The sequence below is a fragment of the Sceloporus occidentalis genome, unplaced genomic scaffold (genome assembly GCF_023333645.1).
Source record: "Sceloporus occidentalis isolate IW3139 unplaced genomic scaffold, rSceOcc1.0.p SCAF_146, whole genome shotgun sequence".
NCBI lineage: Eukaryota > Metazoa > Chordata > Lepidosauria > Squamata > Phrynosomatidae > Sceloporus > Sceloporus occidentalis.
The window spans coordinates 645,851-668,343 of NW_028317126.1; the positions used below are offsets into that span (position 1 = coordinate 645,851).

Genomic DNA, 22,493 nt, shown 5'->3' on the forward strand with positions numbered 1-22,493 from the left:
TGAAATCCTACAGTGGAGGTGCCGCTTTGTCTAGGATCAAGTGTAGATGACCATATGCCTGTATCCCCTCATAGATACTGGATTCTTTGATATGCTAAGTGACCACTAGCAGTCAGGAAAAGCATTTCATATCCAGGTCATATCCAACACATATTAATAATAACTCATATATTCATTATCATACCTCCTTGTGTGCATACCTAGAATGGGGAAAGCGCACCCTACAAAAAGAGTACAAACATGGCGGCGCCACTTAAACAGTTTGGAAGGAATTGTGAAGTCTATGATGTTCAGTCATAAGTAGCAAGTGTGACATATCTATGGACTTCACAATTTATAGGAAATTTATAAATGCATGAATTATGGCTGTGGCAAGCACAGGAGGGACGGTAAAATGAAAATAAGTTATTTGGACTGACATGTTTCCACCACACAAGGGGGAGGTCACTTTATGGTACACCTTCCCTCCGCTTATACCACCTCTGGGCCGGCTTGGAAACTCGAGATGAACTGGGAAAGAGTATAAAGTTAATGAAGAAGATTGGTCATTGTGCTTACTAGGGGCCAAGATCTAATTTTGAGTAAGTCGCCATCTTTCCTTGCCGGAGCCCTACGCACAGGAAAACTGTTACTTTACCATTCAAGTGAGTAGTTAGGTTTTCTGTAATTTTCTCCTTTTTATTTTATCTGTTGGTGTAAATAATCTGTTTATCATCTTTTTTGTATGCACTGTGATTTTTTTGTTCATAATAAATATTCCTTTATTAAGTTCTGCCTTGTTCTGGTAAAGACTCACGTTACCCGATTAGACCATTTTATCGGTAATTTAAAATCACATAATTATTGTGTTAAAATATATTGTGTGGGTTTTTAGTCTGATTCGCTTGGGGGACCAAGGCACCCCATTTAAAAATTGTCTTGGTGGTGGCAGCGTTATTTTGATATTAGTTATATCATTAGAATTAATTGCGGGTGGTATTAAGGGTGGATATTTGTATTTTTATCACTATTTCTGGTCTAGGGCCACCAGAACCAAGTCACGTGCACGCTTGGAGTAGAGTGCGTTCGTGACATCCCCCTGCTTAAGCCAGTACATGTCTGGGCCCGTCTGAAGTTTGCTAGAGAGCATTTGGATGATCCAGAAGAGGATTGGGCGAATGTCATATGGTCAGATATAACTAAGGTAGAACTTTTTGGTAGAAACTCAACTCGTCGTGTTTGGAGGAGAAAGAATGCTGCGTTGCATCCGAAGAACACCATACCTACGGTGAAGCATGGGGGTGGAAACATCATGCTTTGGGGCTGTTTTTCTGCAAAGGGACCAGGACGACTGATCCGTGTGAAGGAAAGAATGAATGAGGCCATGTATCGTGAGATTTTGAGTGAAAACCTCCTTCCATCAGCAAGGGCATTGAAGATGAAACGTGGCTGGGTCTTTCAGCATGACAATGATCCCAAACACACCGCCCGGGCAACGAAGGAGTGGCTTCGTAAGAAGCATTTCAAGGTCCTGCAGTGGCCTAGCCAGTCTCCAGATCTCAACCCCATAGAAAACCTTTCGAGGGAGTTGAAGGTCCGTGTTGCCCAGCGACAGCCCCAAAGCATTGCTGCTCTAGAGGAGATCTGCATGGAGGAATGGTCCAAAATACCAGCAACACTGTGTGAAAACCTTGTGAAGACTTACAGAAAACGTTTGACCTCTGTCATTGCCAAACAAAAGTTATATAACAAAGTATTGATATGAACTTTTGTTATTGACCAAATACTTATTTTCCACCATAATTTGCAATTAAATTCTTTAAAAATCAGACAATGTGATTTATGGACTTTGTTGTCTCATTCTGTCTCTCATAGTTGAAGTGTACCTATGGTGAAAATTACAGGCCTCTCTCATCTTTGTAAGTGGGAGAACTTGCACAATTGGTGGCTGACTAAAATTTTGCCCCACTGTACATGTAATCTGTGCAAACAATCATAAAAAACATGGAAAGTTTGGTGATAAAAGCAACAAAAATGAACATTACGGGATTGATGACCAACTGGTTGCATGATTAGTGTCCAAATGCTCCTTGTTAAATACCCTGGGTTACTCTCTCTGCAACAGTACATACTTTTGTGGGGATATTTTGAGCTAGTATGCTGCTAAACAGTCCCAAATGAAACATAGGCTTTATAAAATTTGAAAATCTCAAGTTTGGAAAGGAGAATGGGGATGTTCAAGAAAGAGAGCAAATTCTTACCAGAGAATTTCATTTCTTGGTCACTTCCTGTATCGCGGTAGAAGGCTCAATCTTTTCAGGTAGGGCAGGAAATAAAACTCCCAGAACCTCCCCCGCTTCACCAGTGAATATCAAGACCAAATCAATATAAAGCAAAAAAAAATAAAAAACACATACTGCAAGACTCCTTCCGAATTTAGCATCATCCATAAAGGAAATCTGGCGCCTATATTGCTTAATGAATGTGTGCACGCTCTTCCATACCGCCGCTCTGTAGCTCTGATCCATCGAAACCCTGGCTGCCTCTGTCCAAGATATCGAGATAGCCCTTGTGTGGAGTGAGCTGTAAGTCCTCTGGGAGGTTCTTTCCCAGCTGCCTTGTATGCTTCTGAAATAGCGAAAAACAAACGGTCGTGCGATCAAAGTTCTGGAAACTGCTGACCCCTTTCTAGGTCTAGCGAAGGCCACAAACAGATTGGTTGATTTTCTCCCAGAAGAAGATTAGATTAGAAGGTAGATCTTTAAACATCTGTGTAGATCCAGAGAATTAAATTGTCGTTCCCTGTTATTCATGGGATTGGGGCAAAATACAGGTAAGACAATATCATTGTTCTTCTCCCCTTCTCTCATCCCAAGCACTTCTCAACTTCACTTCCTCCCTTTCCCCCACAAATCTCACTTCTAGCTGCTGGGGATATCTCCCCAAACCCTGGGCCTCCTTTGGTGCTCTCTTCCGCTTCCTCTCCCACTCAACATTCCAGAAACCTGAACAATCTTGTCCACATACCCTGCTGCTCTTCCTACCCCCCCCCCCCCCGTTTACCTTTGCACTCTGGAATGCACGTTCTGTCTGTAATAAACTAACAGCCTTACATGACCACTTTGTCTCTAGTTCCTTACACCTTCTCGCCCTAACTGAAACCTGGCTATCCCCTTCTAACACTGCCTCTCCCGCTGCTCTCTCCTATGGTGGCCTACACCTCACTCACACTCCCAGACCTGATGACAGGAAGGGTGGAGGAATAGGCTTCCTACTCTCCTCTTCTTGTACTTTTCAACCTATTCCCTCTGCCCCATCACTCTCTTTCTTCTCATTTGAAGTCCATGCTATCCGACTATTTCATCCCATCTCCGTATGCATTGCTGTTATATATCGCCCCCCCCCTGGCCCTGCTAACATCTTTCTTGATCACTTCTCCTCGTGGCTTCCTCTCTTCTTCTCCTCTGATGTTCCTGCTATTGTCCTTGGGGATTTCAACATCCCAGTTGACACACCATTGAGTCCCATAGCTTCAAAATTTCTTTCTATTACCTCCTCTTTTGATCTCCAACAACATATTAACTCCCCTACTCATGATGTTGGTAACACACTGGACCTTATTTTTTCGAGCATGTGCTCACTAACCTTTCTAATTCCCCTTTGCCCCTCTCTGACCACCACTTCCTTTCCTGCTCTCTAAACTCTAACCTTGCCTCATACTCGCTCCCTTGCACCCCAACCCCGCCTAACCAGAGACCTCAGCTCTATTAACCTTCAGAACTTCTCAACTAATTTACTCCCTCTCCTCTCTCCAATCTCAAACATGTCGTGCCCTAACAACGCTACCTCTGTCTATAACTCCACTCTCACTTCTGCTCTTGAGCATGTAGCACCAGTTAGTACTCGCTCCTCACGACGTTCACGTTCTCCCGTCTTGATTACTGTAACTCTGTCTTAGCTGGTCTTCCTCTTAACCGTCTCACCCCTCCACAACCCACCATGAATGCTGCTGCCAGACTTATCTTCCTCTCACATCGCTTTACTAACGTCTCTCCCCTCTGTCAGTCTCTTTACTGGCTGCCTGTGGGCTTCAGGATTCATTTCAAAATCCTCACTCTTTCTTTCAAAGCCCTTCACAGCGGTTCCCTACATCTCCTCACTCATCTCTAAATACTTTCCTAACCGGTCTCTCCGCTCATCCAGTGATCTCCTTCTATCCTCTCCTCTGATTTCTTGCTCTCATGCACACTTACAAGATTTCTGCCCCTATCCTCTGGAATGCTCTCCCCCAGCCTATCCGTCTTTCTCCGTACCTTTATTCCTTTAGAAAATCCCTCAAGACCCACTTCTTTAAGGACGTTTTACAACATTGCACATTAACGTCATCCCATATTCTTTTAGCTCACCTTTCCTAGTCCCTCTCCTGCAATACTTTTACTAGTGTGGCTGGTCTATCCCTTACATTGGCACTTTTACCTTTTACCTATTGTGTAATACACCCTAAATCCCTATGGATTGTAAACTTGTTTGAGCAGGGCCCTCCTCACCTTTTGTCTCTGTTAGTCAATTTGTTATATTGCATGCTACTTGTTATGTCCTGTTGTACAGCGCTATGGAATTTAATGGCGCTATATAAAACAATAAATAATAATAATAATAATAATCATGTTGCATATGGAAAGGCGAGAAAACTTTAGGAATTAATTCAGGTGGGGTACGTAGAACAACAAAAAAATTGAAGGTAAGGATTTACGGCTGACAGGATCTAAATCTCATTGATTCTCCTGGCTGATGTCCAGACTACTAGCAAGATTCAGAGGAATGTCTTCTAAAGGTTCGAATGGAGCCTTAACTAAACTGTTAAGGACCAAATTCAGATCCCAGGAAGGAATCAGATTTTTTCTGAAGGGTTGAACTCTAAAGGCTGACGTAAGAAGTGTTTGACTCGATAATTAAGAGCCAGACACTTATTGAAAAGGGCACTCAATGCTGCCACATGAACTTTCAGAGAGGCAAGAGAGAGACAGTCTTGAAATATTTTCTGTAAAAATTCCAAAAACTCCCTCAGGCTGAATCTGCCTCAAAGAACTCCAACAGTTGAAGCTCTTTCATACTTTACCGTAACATAAGTAGGTAATTTTCTTCCAGCTTTGCATGAAGGTCCTGATGACTTTTTCAGAGAGACCAAACCTTGTTAAAGAAGATCTGGAGTGACTTCCAAGGTCATGGGTTCCTATGCTGACAGACGAATGAGCTCTGGGTAACAGATCCTCCTGGGTCAATCGATGATTTTCTTCAGAACCTTGGCTATGAGAGGTAGAGGGGGAAAGATGTAGCCCATCTTTAGAATCCATTGCTGAGAAAATGCATCTATGGCTAAGGGCCGAGAAATGATCCACCTTCTTGATGATTGAAGAGGCCGTGAGGTCTATCTCTAGTAAGCCGTAGTATGACTCCATTCGCCTGGCAGGATAGGTTGTCTGCTGAGATAATTAGCTGATATATTCTCTGTTCCCAGAAGTTGAGAGATATTGACCTCTGCCCAACTTCCTGTGCTCTGAAGTAGGTTTTCCAGAAGAAGGCTTCTTGTATCTTCCTGATGGTTCAAGTATGCTACCACGGTATGGTTGTTGGATAGTACCTTTACCGCTTTCCCACAAAGCCTGTCCCGCCAGATCACCAGCAGTTCCAGAAAATTGATGTGAAAATGTGAGTCTTGAGAGACCACTGACCTAGTAGGAATTGCCCTTCTAGGTATGCACCCCAACCCCGGCGACTGGCATCCATGTACATGACAGACCAGCTAGGCTTGGTCCACCGTGAATCTTCTGTGCAACCACCACCTCTGGGAGTATCTTCTTTTCTAGAAAGGTAACCGACCGGTCCCATACCCTAAGGATGAAGCACTGAAGAGGATGCATATGAGGTGATGCCCATGGGAGAGCCTGCCTGGGTGAGGCCATTAGACCTAATAGTCTCATTAGTAAACTCATACGGCAATTGCAATAGTTAAAAACCGCAACTGTAAACCTGTGCAGTTTTTGTACATTCTCTTCTGGGAGAAAAGTTCTCTCTAGGGTTGTATCTATCATAAGGCCTAAAAAGATTACTGTTCTGGCTGGGTGTAGACATGATTTTTGGAAATTGATAATCCATCCCAGGTTCTGAAGAAGGGGCACAGCCCTCTGTATGTGTTATACAGAGCTCACTGTCAGCAGCCAGTTGTCCAAATAGGAAATTACTTTTATACCCTCTTTTCTGAGAATAGTCAAAACTGCTGCCATGATTTTGATGAACACTCTTGTGGGTGATGAAAGTCCGAAGGGTACAGCCTGGAACTGTAGGTGGAGGATCCCCGCAGAAAAACAAACTGCCATCCTTAGGAATTTCTGAGATTTCTGTATGGGTATGTTAAGGTAGGCATCCTAGTGTAGTGTCACCATGAAATCTCCCTGAGAGAGGATCTCTACCTGTGATCTAATGATCTTGAATTTCCTGTAGACAATAAATTGATTCACGATTCAAATTTAAAAAACACATTGTATAAAAAATCAGCTCCCCCTTAATGTCAGAAAGGCCCCTCAGGATATCTACTTCGCGGCAGCAATATCTTCTTTCACTTGTAACCAAATCCGGTCAGAGCGAGAGGCCACTGCAGTGCCTGGCTTGAAAATTGCAGAGGATGCTTCAAGGGCTCTCTTGGCAGCACCCCTCCGCTTTTCTGTCCATGGGATCCCAAAAATGCGAGGAGTCCTCTAATTGAAAAGCGAATCTCTTCGTGGCTCTGGCTACTGGAACATGCTGTGCCCCTTAGATCAATTTGAGAACTCCCTCGGGAAAGAAAAAAGGTTTAAAAACCCTTGATATACACAGCCTCTTTTCCAGGGTCTTCCATTGCTCTAAAATAACATTTTGCAATGCTTCATGAACTGAAAAACGTTTTCTGCTTTTTATTTGCACCCAAGAAGAAACAACCCACCTTGTCCTGGGGTTTCTCTTCCTCCAACTTCAATGCAGGCATAACTGTACCGGCTTCATCCACAGGGAAGAAGGAGTCTTCCAACACCTCCACTGCTTTGGAAAGACCAGATCGTCTGGAGATCCTAATCTCTATCTGAATTTGAGGAATATAGAGTCTCATTGGTGAATTTACTGGATGGGTGCACTTCAGGCTGTGGATTTTATATGTGCACCAGACTATATCTGGTACCTGTCCATTATAATATTATTTGAAAAAGAAGCCTGTGGTCTGTCTCAGGTGATCTAGTATTTTTAATAGTGCTCCATTTAGTCTCCAATTCGATCTTTTTAAACTCTTTTTAGTGGGTTCTATTTCCATAATTAGCATATTGTGAACCGACCAGGGGATATCACCCATAAGAACCTTTTTGACTACGTTTGCTAGAGATCTATTTCCCAGGAACATGTCTATCCTTGAGTACGACAGATGTGTCCTAGAGAAACATGTGAAGTTTGGTTCTAGTAGATAATAATAATAATAATGAAACACCCTCCAAATATCTATCAGGGACCAGTTTAGAGCTGCAACAACTAATCAATAAAATCGATAACGAAAATCGTTGACACAAATTTCATTATTGATTAGTTGAATCGATTTTATCAAATGCTCTGAAAAATACCCATTGTCTTATAGAGGTTGGATAATAACACTGAGATCCAGATCCCCCGCAGCGCTGCAGGGGACTTGGACCATTCTTTCTGACAGCCGGAGGTGATGTGCGCAGACATCCTCCGCTACTGTCCTCCACTTCCGCCGGGGCTTCTATGATGGAGCACCAGCGTGACATGACCTTCCAGTGCTCCCCAGCGGAAGTATCGGCCAGCACAGCAGCAGTTTTCTGCGCGCATTGTGCAACGTTCGCCGGCTGCCAGAGAGGAGGATACCCTGCAGCACTGCAGGGGACCTGGATCTTCCTCTCTGGTGTCCGGTGGGCGTCTGTGCGATGCGCAGATATCCTCCACTACTGCCAGCCCTTCCACCGGGGCTTCTATGATGGAGCACCGGCGTCACATGATCTTCCGGTGCTCAGTTATAGACGCGAAAGTGCCGGTCACCAGCAGAGATTGTCTACGCGCATCGTGCAGACGTTCACCGGCTGCCCCTACTAGACACCAAAGAATCTGGAGCACAGGGGGGGGGAAGTCTGGCATATTGGGGGCTATAAGGCATATCAGGGGCACAGTGGCATATAAGGGGTATAAGGCATATTCGGGGGCAGAGTGGCATATCTGGGGTATAAGACATATCAGAGGGCACTATGGCATATGGGGGAAATAAGGCATATCTGGGGGGCACAAATGCATATCTTGGGGGCAGAGTGGCATATAGGGGATATAAGGCATATCTGGGGGGAAGAGTGGCATATAGGATATAAGGCATATCTGGGGGCAGAGTGCCATATCTGAAGGGCAGAGTGGCATATAGGGGGTTAAAGCATATCAGGGAGAACACTGGCATATAGGGGGTATAAGGCATATCAAGGGACACAGTGGCATATAGGGGGTATAAGGCATATACCTTATATCAGAATAAAAAAACAACAACTATTGGATAATAGTTTATAGACCTCTCCTTCCTCCAATACGAGGAGTTTATATCAAGTTTGAATACAGACACAAGATCTCCGGTTATACGCGTATGGGATGAGGAACTGGGTCAAGAAACATCACAATTAAATTGGATTAAACCAATGAATAGAATAAGGAAACATATACATAGGTTAAATATTCTAGAAACCTTCTATAAAGTGACACACAGTTGGTATTTAACGGCAAAAAAACTAGCTAAGATGTTCCAGCAGCGTTCACCAAAATGTTGGAGATAGATCTGAGGGAGACTATTTACATTTATGGTGGAAATGTGAAATGATTGAATCTATGTGAAGTAGGGTTCTAGAGAACATATACAAAATAATAGGGGAAAAAAATCAATCAGCTACCAGAAGTAGTATTAATCCAGACGAAGTGGCCCAAACTGTCCCGGGAACAAGACAAGATAGCAACACATATCATTATGGCATCTTTATTAGCAATAGCAAGAAACTGGAACACCATAAATACCCCAGACTGGGGAATGATAAAGCAACAAGTTATCCTTCAATTGAGGATGGAAAAGGGAATGGATAACTGGATAAAAAATATCGAAGATAATGAATATGAGAAAATTATAGAAATTACCGAAGCTGAGTAGAAATTCATAAAGCTCTTCCATTTATCCAAAGATAAGTATATGTGGATGAAAATACCTGTTCTCTGCCCTTCCCAGACAACAAGATGTATGTTTAACGTCTTCACTGTAATTTTAAGATCATGCTTATGGAACAGAAATTGAATGCATAATCCATTCTTTGTTTTGTATGTTTATAATAAAATATTTTAAAAAATGCTAGCATTTTTTAACCTTTTCAACAATAACAAACTGGTACAACAGGAGAAGAGGGCCCAGATCCTGTGAACTATCTAGTCATGATGTCAAAGTTTGTGGTAGTAACTCGTTTTATTTTTTTCCACACGCTTATTTTAGGTATGAATTTACAGCTCTTGGTATACATCACTGAAAAACAATACCCCAATACGTGTTCAGCAATATCTCCTGAGTATAGTGATACCACCAATGCATGGGTTTGTCAGGTTGTTTGGGGGCTAAAAGATCATTTGCGAGGTGCACATTTTTTGTCTTAACAGTCCAGTCACACACAGCGAGGTTTGGAGACACTGATGCAGGTAGGACCAAAAGGAGTGGGCTGGAACAAGGTCAAAGTCAAACCGAGGTTGGGGTGCCAGAAATCAGTAACGAGCCGAGGTCAGAAATCCAGGAGTAAGAATAAACCCTTGTTTATTCTTACTCCTGGATTTCTGACCTCGGCTCAAGCTGAAGTCAAATAACAGAACACGCAGTGAGGAATGGACACAATGTAGCATAGGCAAGACCATCAGAGCATACTCTGATGTCTATTGAGGGTTGATATAGGATGGGAAGTTACAGGTTTTGGCGCCAAAATATTTGAAAAGTCTGTCACTTCCTGTTCAGGGATTACGGTGGCCATCTTGTGTGTGGCATGACCATAACCTATAAGTATAGGAACCTACATTACTATGATTCACCACCAGAGGGCACTTAAAGGCGAATGGAGGTCTTCCTCTTCCGTGGCGGCTGCTGTGGCTGCTGGCCAATGAAGGGGGGAGTCTCCCTTATCTCCGTGGCGGCTGCTGGCTGATGGAGGGTGGTATCCCTCTCTTCTGTGGCGGCTGCTGGCTGATGGAGGGGGTCTCCTCTCCTCTGTAGCAGCTGCTACGGAGGTTCAGATAGGTGAGAAGCTTATGTCCTATTTGGGACATCTTTGAACCTGGGATTGAATTTATCTCATCAAACCATAACTAGGGTATTTCAAATGCTAGTATTTTAACTTTTTCCATGCCAGAATTTTTGGGAAGATTCAGTGCTTTAGCAGATGTTAGCACTTGCTCATAAAAATAAACTTTTTTTTATTTATATTTCTGGACTTGAGACCCTCTTGGAAACATGTTTACTTTTTAATCAGCGCCGCCATTTTGCGAGAGGCAAAATCTCTCGCGTTGGCATTTGTAACCGCTCTCTGGAGTGCCCGTTGATCGCCTCCTAAGCTCTTTTAAATTGGGCGTATATGGTGGACTTTGACAGGAAACAGTGTAAAAATGCTGAAAAAGTCTCAGATTTTGGGTCACAAAATACCCTTAGTGAAGAAGGGGTATACTTTTTTTTGTCTAGGTCTGTTAAAGTAAGTATCCGGGGGAAAATATGTATCTTCATACTTAAGTAGTGTACTTAAGTAGTATTCATACATAGTTGCGAACATTTGCTAAAATTCCCAGGAATGCTTTGCAGCACAGATTGACTACTTACTTGATAATTTACAACACTAGCTCCACCAAATGTCTAACCCACATGATCAGCATAATTTAGCTACGCCTAGTTATTAAGGAATGCATTATATCACCAAATTACCACCAACACTACCATACATTCTTGGTGTGCGGTAGATACATTTGTAGCACAACATCTAAATCAGGCAGGTGAACTTTATCGCCTTTAGCGGTGACAGTATAATGTGACAGAATACCCCTTCACTTTGGTACTCTGTCCGGGAATCTTTACCTACACACAGTCTTCCAGGCTGCAGAGACGGCTCAGACACGAGGAGGGTAAAATAAAAGGCTGGGCCTGTTTTTATTTTTCGTCACAGGCATAACAGGAAAAATAAAAAAATCAAAACAAAAACCTCGCTCTTGTGAGCACTAACTAATACACGGTTCTCCAACCTAACTACAGTTGGACGGCTTATCCGTTCCCAACAAACAAAACAACAGAGTATATGCAATAATAGCAGCAGTCAGTGTTTTTGGTAGCTCTCTCCCTCTCTCTCAGGGAGCCAAATGATCTCTCCCCTGCACTGAGACCAGGAGGCTACTTAACTGCCTCTCCCATTAATTAGTGGAACCAGGTGAGTACTAGGAGAGTATACGATAATCTCCGGACTGGATTCCCACCTGCTGGTCTTCGGCTGCTCATAAACTGTGGAGTGGAGCACTGGCCCGCCCTACTCTCCAAATGCTCCACCCCAGGGACCCAAAACACACAAATAACAACAGACGTTAATAAGTCCAATATTAACAGTACATTTCCCTGGGGCTAGAAAACCTATTGTGGGTAACCACCCTGCAAAATATAAGGGGATATATACACTCCTTCCATTATCACCCCCTGCTTTCTGTCACAATAAGTACAAATATATTAAGATCTTGTCTACACCACAGAACAGACATTGTCACAAAACGAATTACATTGAGGAGTGAATATACCAAAAAAGCATATTTTTTGATAAATAAAAGATATAGAACAAGAGTGTACAGATTGGAATAATAGAAAAGCAAATGAAATTTGCCAAAATGAGAGCAAAAGGAAAACAAATGCACATATGACATTAGCCTCTTTTCGTACCACTAATTCAACTCACCTGACACTAACAATGGTATAGCATAACTCCCATCAATAAATAGTAAGCCAGACAGTGAGGCTGATACAGCATAACTCCCATGATTATATACTGAGGCTGCCGGTGGTACAGTATAAATACCATCAATATTTAAAGGGGATAACAGTAGTAGACCAAAATTCACATCATTATATAATGAATCACACACAGATGGGTATACATTATAATGCCTATTATTATATAGTGATCCAGACACAGAAGGTGGTACAGCTCCTATCTATATATACCACTTATGGTGGTATACCATAACTCCCATTGCTATACACTGAGCTAAACATTGATGGTTGTAAAGCATAATGCCCATATCCCATAATATTTTTTGTTTGCATTTCATTGATTTTTATTCATACACACACACACAACCACTTACACTATCACACTCTTACTCTCTCACACACTTTCTCCCTATCTTCTCCACCTAATGCATCCATGTCTCTGTCTCCTTTCCCACAGCTATGTTTCCCACAGGGGAGAGGCTGTGCATGTGGTGCATGATGTTGCTCCACCCTATATTATATTAAGTAATCCTTAATTCCACCCTACCAGCCTGGACTATGTGATAATCATAACATTTCCATGTCTACCTGCAGGCGCTAGTGGCCTCCCTTCTCTCTCTGGAACACCCCTTTCAAATTACTTGGGACAGCTGAGCCACGTTACCTGAGTTTAGCCCTGCCCTTATAAACCTGCTCTGCCCTTCAGTCTGGGACTTTGCATTGTTTGGCTTGGGTTCCTGTTAGTCTGCTTGCAGCTAAAGCTTCGTGTACTACATTCTGATCTCCTGATTTTGACATTGGCTATGTTCACGATCAAGATTTGCATACCAGCCGTGTGCCCTGCCATTCTGAGTTCCCCTGTCCTCGCTACAGTTCCCCTTTATTCTTTGAATCCAGTCCTGCTTTTCTGTCTGTTGTATGCCTGTCTGTACCCCTTGATGCAGGTAGGTACAGACCCCCTAGTACCCCCTGCAACTGGGCTTCTACCAGACCTGCTTGCCCGGGTCCTGACAATGACGTAGACTACAGTCCAGTGATATTGGAGCAAGGACAGGGTTGCCCACCATCCCCAATTCTTTTCTGACTTTGAAACACTTGTTGTGGCTGCTTTTTTTCTTTGTCAAATTTCACAGGAATTCCTCTTGGTCAGTTTGAATAAAAAAAATACAGCACTTGCAGGCAATATTCTCCTTTTCATTTCAAAGCAGACAATTTCTACCCCCTAATTTACCGAACAAATGTGGAAATATCAGTTTCAAAATACATTTAATGAACATCCAGGGCACTTTATCTGAGCACAGCACTATGACTGCCTGAAGCCCCTCATTTTAATTTACAGTGTCCTCGCATATTGATTATTTCGGCATGAAATTGGCCAAAACCCCTCCATAAATAGTACTCTCAAAAGTTATCTTAAATAGAACTGAAGACATATGACACTTTGCACCTGAGATTCACAGGTAGGAGCCAGTTACTCAAAAGGATTAGCTTCCTGAAATTACTTTTCATGATACAACCCTTACCCTAATACTTAACCGCGTGGATGAGAAATGTCTCGGGTCATTTATTTGGCACAATAAACAATCTAGAATTAGTCTGTATAAGATGCAACAACTAATATCTAACCTGGGCTTACATCTCCAAGGTTTGATTAAAGGTTCCACTAAATTTTCCAACATGTCATTGGAACCTACAATATTCTCTGACCCTGTTTTACCATATACACACCATATGCTTTAATGAAAGAATAACCCTTTAATGTACTCAACACTCAAAGCCAGGAAGGTCACTAGACTAAGACTTACACTCCACTGGAGATATTCAATACACTTATCATTCTTACGCAACATGGAATTTCAGGCAGGTATAGCTTGGTAGACTCGTGCATTTGGATTCGTACAAATCGATGAGGAGGTTACATAGAGCAAAAGAAAGTTAACCATTGAAATGCCAGAGTTATCTATACTGAAAAGAAATCCTACCTTAGATCACTCAAACTAAAAACAGGTGCAAATATGAGGAAAATAAAAAAAAATCTCAGGTGTTCTGTTGACCTCAGGTTACTTCTGCTGGGATACAGTTCCACATATCCACCAGTCTCTCCGTAAAGTGGGCTGAGGATGATCAGAACACTATTGGCCGGTAGGAGGGATCTGATCATTATGGCAGCCACTGCATGACCCTGCCCTAGAAAGAGCGATGGGTCATAGTAAGGTAATAATAATAAAAACAAAAAACCCACATTTTTAATAAAAAATGTAATACATAATTATTACATGAACACTTGTTACTGATTACTTATTAGTCTCCCTGATAAATGTCAGTGGCCTAAACTTGTCACTGATCATCATCCATACACTAACACTATACCTAACATCTGACGGTACCTATCCACCAACAGGATCCTAGTGTTACCCCTTATGCCATCAGCTAACCCCTATCCTAACCCCTAGGTATTTTCACTAAACTGTAAGGTAAGAGGGTGACCTTGAGGTCCTTGGGCTTTGCGCTTTCAGGGGATATATAGTTTATGGGGTTATTTTGTTGTCTAGGTGTAGTTTTACCTCCAAAAGCATGAGGTGTTGACACTTTGCACTCTCATGATTTGGGGGTGTCTTGTGACACCACATATGTGGTATCTACATGTCAGGAAAAGAGGGAGATTGTTTTGTGTTTTATTTCTTGTTTTAGATAGCCTAGCATGCAGCATCCGTCCCAAAATATGCCTGACATCAGAAAAAGTAAAGGAAAAATCACAAAATCTGTTTTCCCACAGTGAAAAGGGTAAGTGGGGTATCTTTGAAATGCTTAGGTGATGTGCCTAATATACAGGGGTTTTTTGGTGTTTAGGGGCACTTTCCTGGTTTAGCTGTAAGAAAGTTGAAATCTCTTTGCACTCTCATGATTTGGTGGTCTCTCGTGACTGTGTAATGCTGACATACCACACACATGTGGTATCTATGTGCTCAGAGGAAATGTAAAATTATTTTATTGTGTTTTCTTATTTTATTTCAGGTAACCCAATGTGAAGCACCTATCCCAAAATGTTTATGGCGTGTGAAAAACCTCAAACTCCTGTGTTGCCATTAGATTTGTGGTTGCTGTGGGCCAACTAGAAAGCAAAGTAGGATGTCTTTGAATATATAGTTTAATGGGGTACAATTGATATTTGGGAAAACTGAAATGCGCATATTCCAGTTTTGACTCCACAATGTCTGAGAAACATGACTTATCCATCCATGTAGGGCATTGCTGTTACACCAACTTTGGAAGGTGCTGGTGTAGAATCAGCTGCATGAGACAGCTCAATAGGCCCCAACCAGATTCCTTGAGGTGTCTAGTTTCTGCAGATATATAGTTTTATGAGGTTAAATTGAAATATGCAACCTCTACTGTGTCTTAAATGAGATGTGGACCTAGCAAACTGTGTCATCAAAATTCCATGTTTGAAAACTGTAGTGCATATTTTCCCATTTTGAACCTGCAGTTTCTAAAATGGTTAAATAAAAAGTGTTAAAATGCCCCTAGTAAAATACTTTGGGATGTCCACATTGTAAAAATATATACTCGTTTAGGGTTTCTTTCTTTTTCTGGCCGCTACAGGGGCGCAGCTCATAGCATACCACATTTTTTAAAAACATCTTGTTTAGAAACGGCGATCTAACCCTGTAAGTGCCAAAATAAATTAAAATACCAAGCCTATGAGGTGTTTCCAAAAATTGAACTAATACCTAATTACATTTTTGGAGTTTTTTTTTCCACTTGCACTGGTTATATATGTAGCTTTTATAGGTGAAAACATGAAAGATTTGACTGTATTTCTTATATAATTTTCCCCATATTTTTAGATATTATTCATACTAAATGATGGTTTATATATACTCACTGGCCACTTTATTAGGTACACCTGCTCAATTGCTTGTTAACACAAATAGCTAATCAGCCGATCACATTGCAGCAACTCGTGGCCAAGACGTGGCCAAGACAGCTTGCTGAAGTTCAAACAGAGTATCAGAATGGGGAAGTGACTTTGAACATGGTATGGTTGTTGGTGGTATGAGTATTTCAGAAACTGCTACTGTGGATTTTCACGCACAACCATCTCTAGGGTTTACAAAGAATGGTTGTGAATCCTGCCGACTACGCCAATTGTTGTGAATCCTGCCGACTACGCCAATTGTTGTGAATCCTGCCGACTACGCCAATTGTTGTGGTTGTGGCCTGATTCTAACTTTAAATTATTTATTCCAGTCGATCATATGGTGAGAAATACTTAAATACTGTGGTGAATGATCAGCAGAATTAAAGTCACACACCAGTCTTAATAGATTGCAATAACATAACAATAATACTTGAGATGATGAAGAAACCCAGCAAAACAATATCAAGTGGAACTCCGTTGGTCATAACGACTACTTGATGAAATGTTGGAAGGATTCCGGTCTATAACCCAGGGCGCTTACAAACAGGTGAAGCCCTCTGGATCCAGGCTCCATCAAGCCCTGGATTGAAGTTCCCCTAGCACATGATGTATGGTTCTTTTTAAGGTGTTTTTTACTATAGTATTGATAGGTTGCTATGTAAATAGCAACCGTATCAATTGTAAACTAGTAACAGTTTTTTCGGTTGAAAGGTGCACAATATTTCGGTTGTAACCATGCACACTGGAATCACTAACACATCCTATACTTACACACATGTGAATAAAACAAAATGTGCCTCTGCCTATATGTAACTAAGCAACACCAATCACACAAGAACTGGCTGTTATCGCCTCAGGCTAGGATAGCTTGTATAGCAACTTTGTTGTTGTTGTTGGGATCCTAGGACAACTATTGACCAGTAGGTCAATAGTTCAGCCTTTATATTAAATTAATTCTGCTGTCATTCTGCTGTCTATGACGTAAATCACAAATTAGGAAAATCATTTTCATAACAGGTCCGAAATAGAGAAAATATCCAGGAAGCGGCAGTTGTGTGGACGAAAAAAATGCCTTGTTAATGTCAGAGGAGAATGGGCAGACTAGTTAATGACAGTAACTCAAATAACCACTTATTACAACCAAGGTATGCAGAATACCTGAGTACACAACACGTCGAACCTTGAAGTAGATGGGCTACAGCAGCAGAAGACCACACCAGGTGCCACTCCTGTCGCACAACACGTCGAACCTTGAAGTAGATGGGCTACGGCAGCAGAAGACCACAGGAAAATTAGGCTACAATTCACACAGGCTCACCAAAATTGGACAATGTTGCTGACCATGTCCATCCCTTTATTACCACGGTATACCCATCTTCTGATGGCTACTTCCAGCAGGAAAATGCACCCTGTCACAAAGCTTATATCATCTCAAACTGGTTTCTTGAGCATGACAATTAGTTCACTGTACTCCAATGGCCTCCACGGTCACCAGATCTCAATCCAATAGAGCACCTTTGGGATTTAGTGGAAGATTCACATAATGGATGTGCAGCCGACACATCTGCAGCAACTGCGTGATGCCATCATGCCCATATGGACCAAAATCTCTGAGGAATGTTTCCGGCACCTTGTAGAAAGTATGCCTCGAAGAATGAAGGCAGTTCTGAAGGCAAAAAGGGGTCCAACCTGGTACTAGCATGGTGTACCTATTAAAGTGGACAGTGAGTGTATATAATTATTATTTCAAAAGAAAGCCCTACTTGGCCCTGAAAAAAAAAAAATTTTGTAGAGTTGCACTAAATAAATTAGTAGGCAATCACAGTTGAATAAAGATATAGCGAAAACGTTTCTGGCTGTTTAGCCCAAACATGATAACCCTCTCCAAAAAAATACATGGTCCTGAAGGGATTAAATAACCGTACAAATCTTAAGGGTTCTGTGGACCTCAAGCTTCTTCTGGTAGGATGCTGTTCCACATACTCTAGAGGAGTTTAATATGCAAATGACAACCATTTCAGTGCCTGTAAGGAAAGCTCTGCATTATTATACTTCTACAGACTAAGTAAGAATTATAATTTAGGGCAGTTTCTATTACAGGCACAGTGCATGTGGGCGCTACACGTCCCTCCCCTTTCTCTTGTGGTTTTCTATGCAGCAGGACACTGAATACTAACACCCCCTTCTCCTCTTTCTTGAGACCAGAAAATGATTGGAGAAAGTAAGTGAGCAGTTAGGAGAGGGGTACAAGGCAGAGGGAGTGTGAAGGGGGCACAGACAGGACTGGGGGAGACATTTTCCCCCCGAATCTCAGAACCAAAAGGGCAGGAAACAACATTAGTTGTCAAAAATGAAAAAGCAAAAAACAAAACAATACATTTGTGAAATTATTTTGGACCTTGTGTACAACCTAGAGGTTAGGTTCCCTTCTCACAGTGGAATAACATGGGCTGTCAGACAATTTCCTCATTTTCTAAACATCTCTAAAGTGTTTTAATATTGAAACAATATAGGTTTTCTACCATACAAATGCTATGTTTGTAGGTGTCAAGTTATTAAACATTTTACCCAGCCTGGATTTATTCATTAGTCACCCTTGTTATTAAAGACCAAGGACGGACAAGCTCTACCAGTATACTGTATTATTTTATTCGCCGGCAATGTCAAACAATCACTTCATCTTTAGGCATTCATTTATGGGCCCAGTGCTTCCCTAATATTTACCTGAAATAAATTATGAAAGCCACGTTAATGATTAATAGGGTGTTGCCATCCTTGATTTACAGTGGGGCAAAAAAGTATTTAGTCAGCCACCAATTGTGCAAGTTCTCCCACTTAAAAAGATAAGAGAGGCCTGTATAATTTTCACCATAGGTACATTTCAACTATGAGAGACAGAATGGGGGGAAAGAATACAGGAAATCACATTGTAGGATTTCTAATGAATTCATTGGTAAATTCCTCGGTAAAATAAGTATTTGGTCACCTACAAACAAGCAAGATATACAAAAATGGCGTATAAGATATCACATGATGTTTATTGTACACTAAACACTAACAATTGCCCACATTGTGCACAACTGTGAGTATGCGCTAGTGTTAAAACTTTTGGTAGGAAAGTATAAACGTATTTTAATAGATGTTGGAGGTTTTGCCATGGCAGCCACACACAGCTGTCTTTGGCCTTTCGTCATAACACACAACAGGTAGTGAACTTTCTTAATCATACTGGCTGCAGCTAGGAAATAAATACTTCATCACTGAGTGAACCCTGAACCTCCATTCCTGGCCTTATTCAAGGCTAAATTATTTCATAGACTGGTTGTAGTATACCAAAGCTTAAAAAGTCAAAACCAAGAAATTATTTTACCTCTCGAGACCTTATGTAAGAACGTTAGATGGAACTATCCTGTCACGAACACAAGCTATTGGCCCGGTTGAGACAGTGGGGAGCGTGTAGAAGTGAAAGGGTTAATGACACCAGATCCCTGGTTACCTGTTGCTAGTCCCAGCAACCACTAAATTAACCCCAGCAATCCCTCCTACACTATACCCCTAGTATTTGCTCCCACCACCAATACTTTATATCCGGGTGTCTTAGGTTACCCCAAACACATTAGAATATAGTATACCAACCTTACTTTACTAATCAGACATATATACAATTAATCCTTTGGTAACGTATCCCACAGAAGAGTGAGTTGATATAATTAGAGTACAAGTTACAAAACAGTCCATAAATCAAATAGGAGAAAACACAAGAAATCCTTATATATATATAATTACCGATATATATAATCCTTGTGGGAGATTCAGGTTCTCCCTGCAGTTGTTAAAAGAAAAACTCTCTCTCAAGATCTACAATCTTCTTATATTGGACCTTGTTGTTCCTAAAATGACCAGCCCCCCTAGGTGGGTCAGAGGGGTTTGGCCTTCACAGTTTATGGTCCACTCCATCATACCTGTCAAGAGCCCAGTGCAGACTTCTACCTGAGAATGCAGAAGTCTTCCCAAAACTAGCCATTTACAATGTACCATTCTAATTTTGATATGATCATATTTCTCATATCTTTGTGAATGTTTAGATACCAAACACGCTTGGTTTATCTATTTTGGAAAGTAGCCATTCTCATCTCCCAGGGGAGAAATACACCAGCTGGGCATGTTTGGTACCCAAAAAAAGGATACGACCTGGGCAATCTAAATATACATTCATATTGGACCCTCTCACAATACATACACATGATCTCAATATTTCATTTTATGTGGTTATGCTCTGACTTTTGGGTCATACTTTACACCCCCCCACACATTTGGCTCTGGTGATCCTTATCTTCTAAGTACATTTTATGGCATAGGCCTGGTGTTACAAACCAGTGGTTTGCTGTTAATGACTATAACAGCAAACAAAAAACACATTATATTGCGTACCAAATGCCAATTCATGAATTTACATTACATATCCCTCAACAGATTAATTATAAATTTGAATAGACCTCATAATACATGGGAAGGCTCCTAGTGGAGGAGAATCTGGTAGAATGGGGAGACTTAGCTGGGCCTTTACTATTAGCTGATTGGGGAGAACATGGCTGGAGGGAATCAGTACCATGGCAAACTTTGTGTTGTCCAGGTTGTTGTTCCTAAAGTTTTGAGTGATGTCTTCTCTTCTTTTTTTCTTTAAATTTTGATTCTTTATCCAATGGAGATTTGATTTTGGTACTGACAGGTGCCTGTGATACTGGTGAGATAATGTGACTGCGACACACCTAGGCATAAAAGTTTGGAAGACTATGCAACTGGATTGTGCATCTAATAACTTGCAAAGACTGTGTAACAGTTGTCAATTCTGTTTTAATGTCTTACTAATTGTATTGTACAAAAACGTATTGGCATTTAGAATTTTGTACATTCAAATCTGGAATAAAAATATTGAGTTGAGTGCTCACTGGTTGATCCACTGTCAAATTTCATATTTGCTGCTCAAAAAAAACTGAGTACCCTATGTATGTTTGCTTAATTTTGTGTTTGAAACATTCTTGTTTTTTTAATGGTTTTGACAGATGATAGTGGTGCAGTAAGTGTTCTCTTTTCTGTCTCATTCCAGGGTTCTGGGTTCACTGCAATGATTCCAAATTGAACATGTGCACTGTGGAGGAAGTATGCAGGACGCAGGCTTACATCCTTTTCTACACTCAGCGGAGTGTTGTGCAAAACCACAACACTAGCAATGCAGGGATCCCTGAGCTCCCATCCCCATCTGAGGCTCCATGCAGTCCCCAAGATTGCAGACAGCAGAATATTATCCTTTGATATTTCCAGCAGTGGTCTAATATATACTAGTCTTTTTCCCTTTTGACCAATTCTTAGCTGTGGTTTATTAATCTTGTTAGTAGCAACAGAAGGCTTGTATTTTGACCCTCACAAGGGCAAATTGAGATTGGCTAGCACTGTCCTCCCCACTTTTGTCACTGCTAAGGATGCGCTGTATGGTTATATCTAGCTCAGTATGAATTTATTATAACTGGAGTGTGACAACTACTTTTCAGAAGATCTGTTGTTTTACAAACACATCTACAGCAGCTGCATTATAAGCCGTATCTGAATGTTTACCTAACTAAGGACTGTATCAAGTAGCCTACCATTGGTGGATAGTTTCAGGGGTCTGCTTTTCATAGCAGTCCTACAAGTAATAAAGGGTTTATTTCAAAAAAGAAACCAGACTCTGTCCACTTTAATCTGTTAACACAGCAGTTACTTCCTTCATTGATGCTCTCACAAGTTTCAGTTACTGTCTGTCTTCATGTTGTGCAGCTTAACATTATTCATGGTGTAGTTGCAGCAGTGCTTCATTTTATTTATTGGGGTTTTAAATGAAGCAAAGTTGTACTCTGCACTAAGCTAAAGACTGCTCAGCATTCCAGGCACATCACTTAAAATATAAAACAAATTGGTATGGAACACTTTCTTTGTGGACTAAGTTTTTAGCTCGTATATAGGAACCTTTTAAGATCCAAAAGACAATGAGGTTTATTCATGAAAGGGGAAGTTGATGCATAATGACGGTCCATCCACAATAAGCTTCTGCTGCAGGAACAGTCAGTTTTTATACAAACAATACATTTTTCTTTTGCTATATATATATATATATATATATATATATATATAAAAGGAAAGGAAAAAAAATCTTGTCACAAAACTCCCCTTTCTCACTATCTACCACCTCTGCCCCTTCTCACTGCCTCCCCCCCTCTTTAAAAAAAACTTTATTTAACATGGAGGATTTAAATAAAGTTAAAACAAAACAAGACAAAAAAAACTGTTTTAATTTAAGTCCCAGGCAGGCGCCCCTGTTGCTATGGCGCCCTGTGCGGCTGCACAGGTCGCACACCCCTAAGGCCAGCCCTGCATACACACACACTCACTGGCCACTTTATTAGGTTATACCTGTTCAATTGCTAATCAGCCAATCACATGGCAGCAACTCATGCCTACATTTAGGCATTTCGACGTGGTCAAGACAACTTGCTGAATTTCATGATG

At 41.3% G+C, this 22,493-nt stretch overlaps 1 protein-coding gene across 1 annotated transcript in view; it reads left to right on the forward strand.

Moving 5' to 3' along the window:
* Positions 1-22,493, forward strand: part of LOC149280820 (ubiquitin carboxyl-terminal hydrolase 49-like) — a 52,530-nt gene that overhangs the window by 22,511 nt on the left and 7,526 nt on the right. Inside the window, exon 5 of the mRNA XM_089500054.1 lies at positions 21,058-21,155. Within this exon, the coding sequence (XP_089356180.1) occupies positions 21,058-21,155 (98 nt within the window). The remainder of the gene's footprint in view (positions 1-21,057; positions 21,156-22,493) is intronic.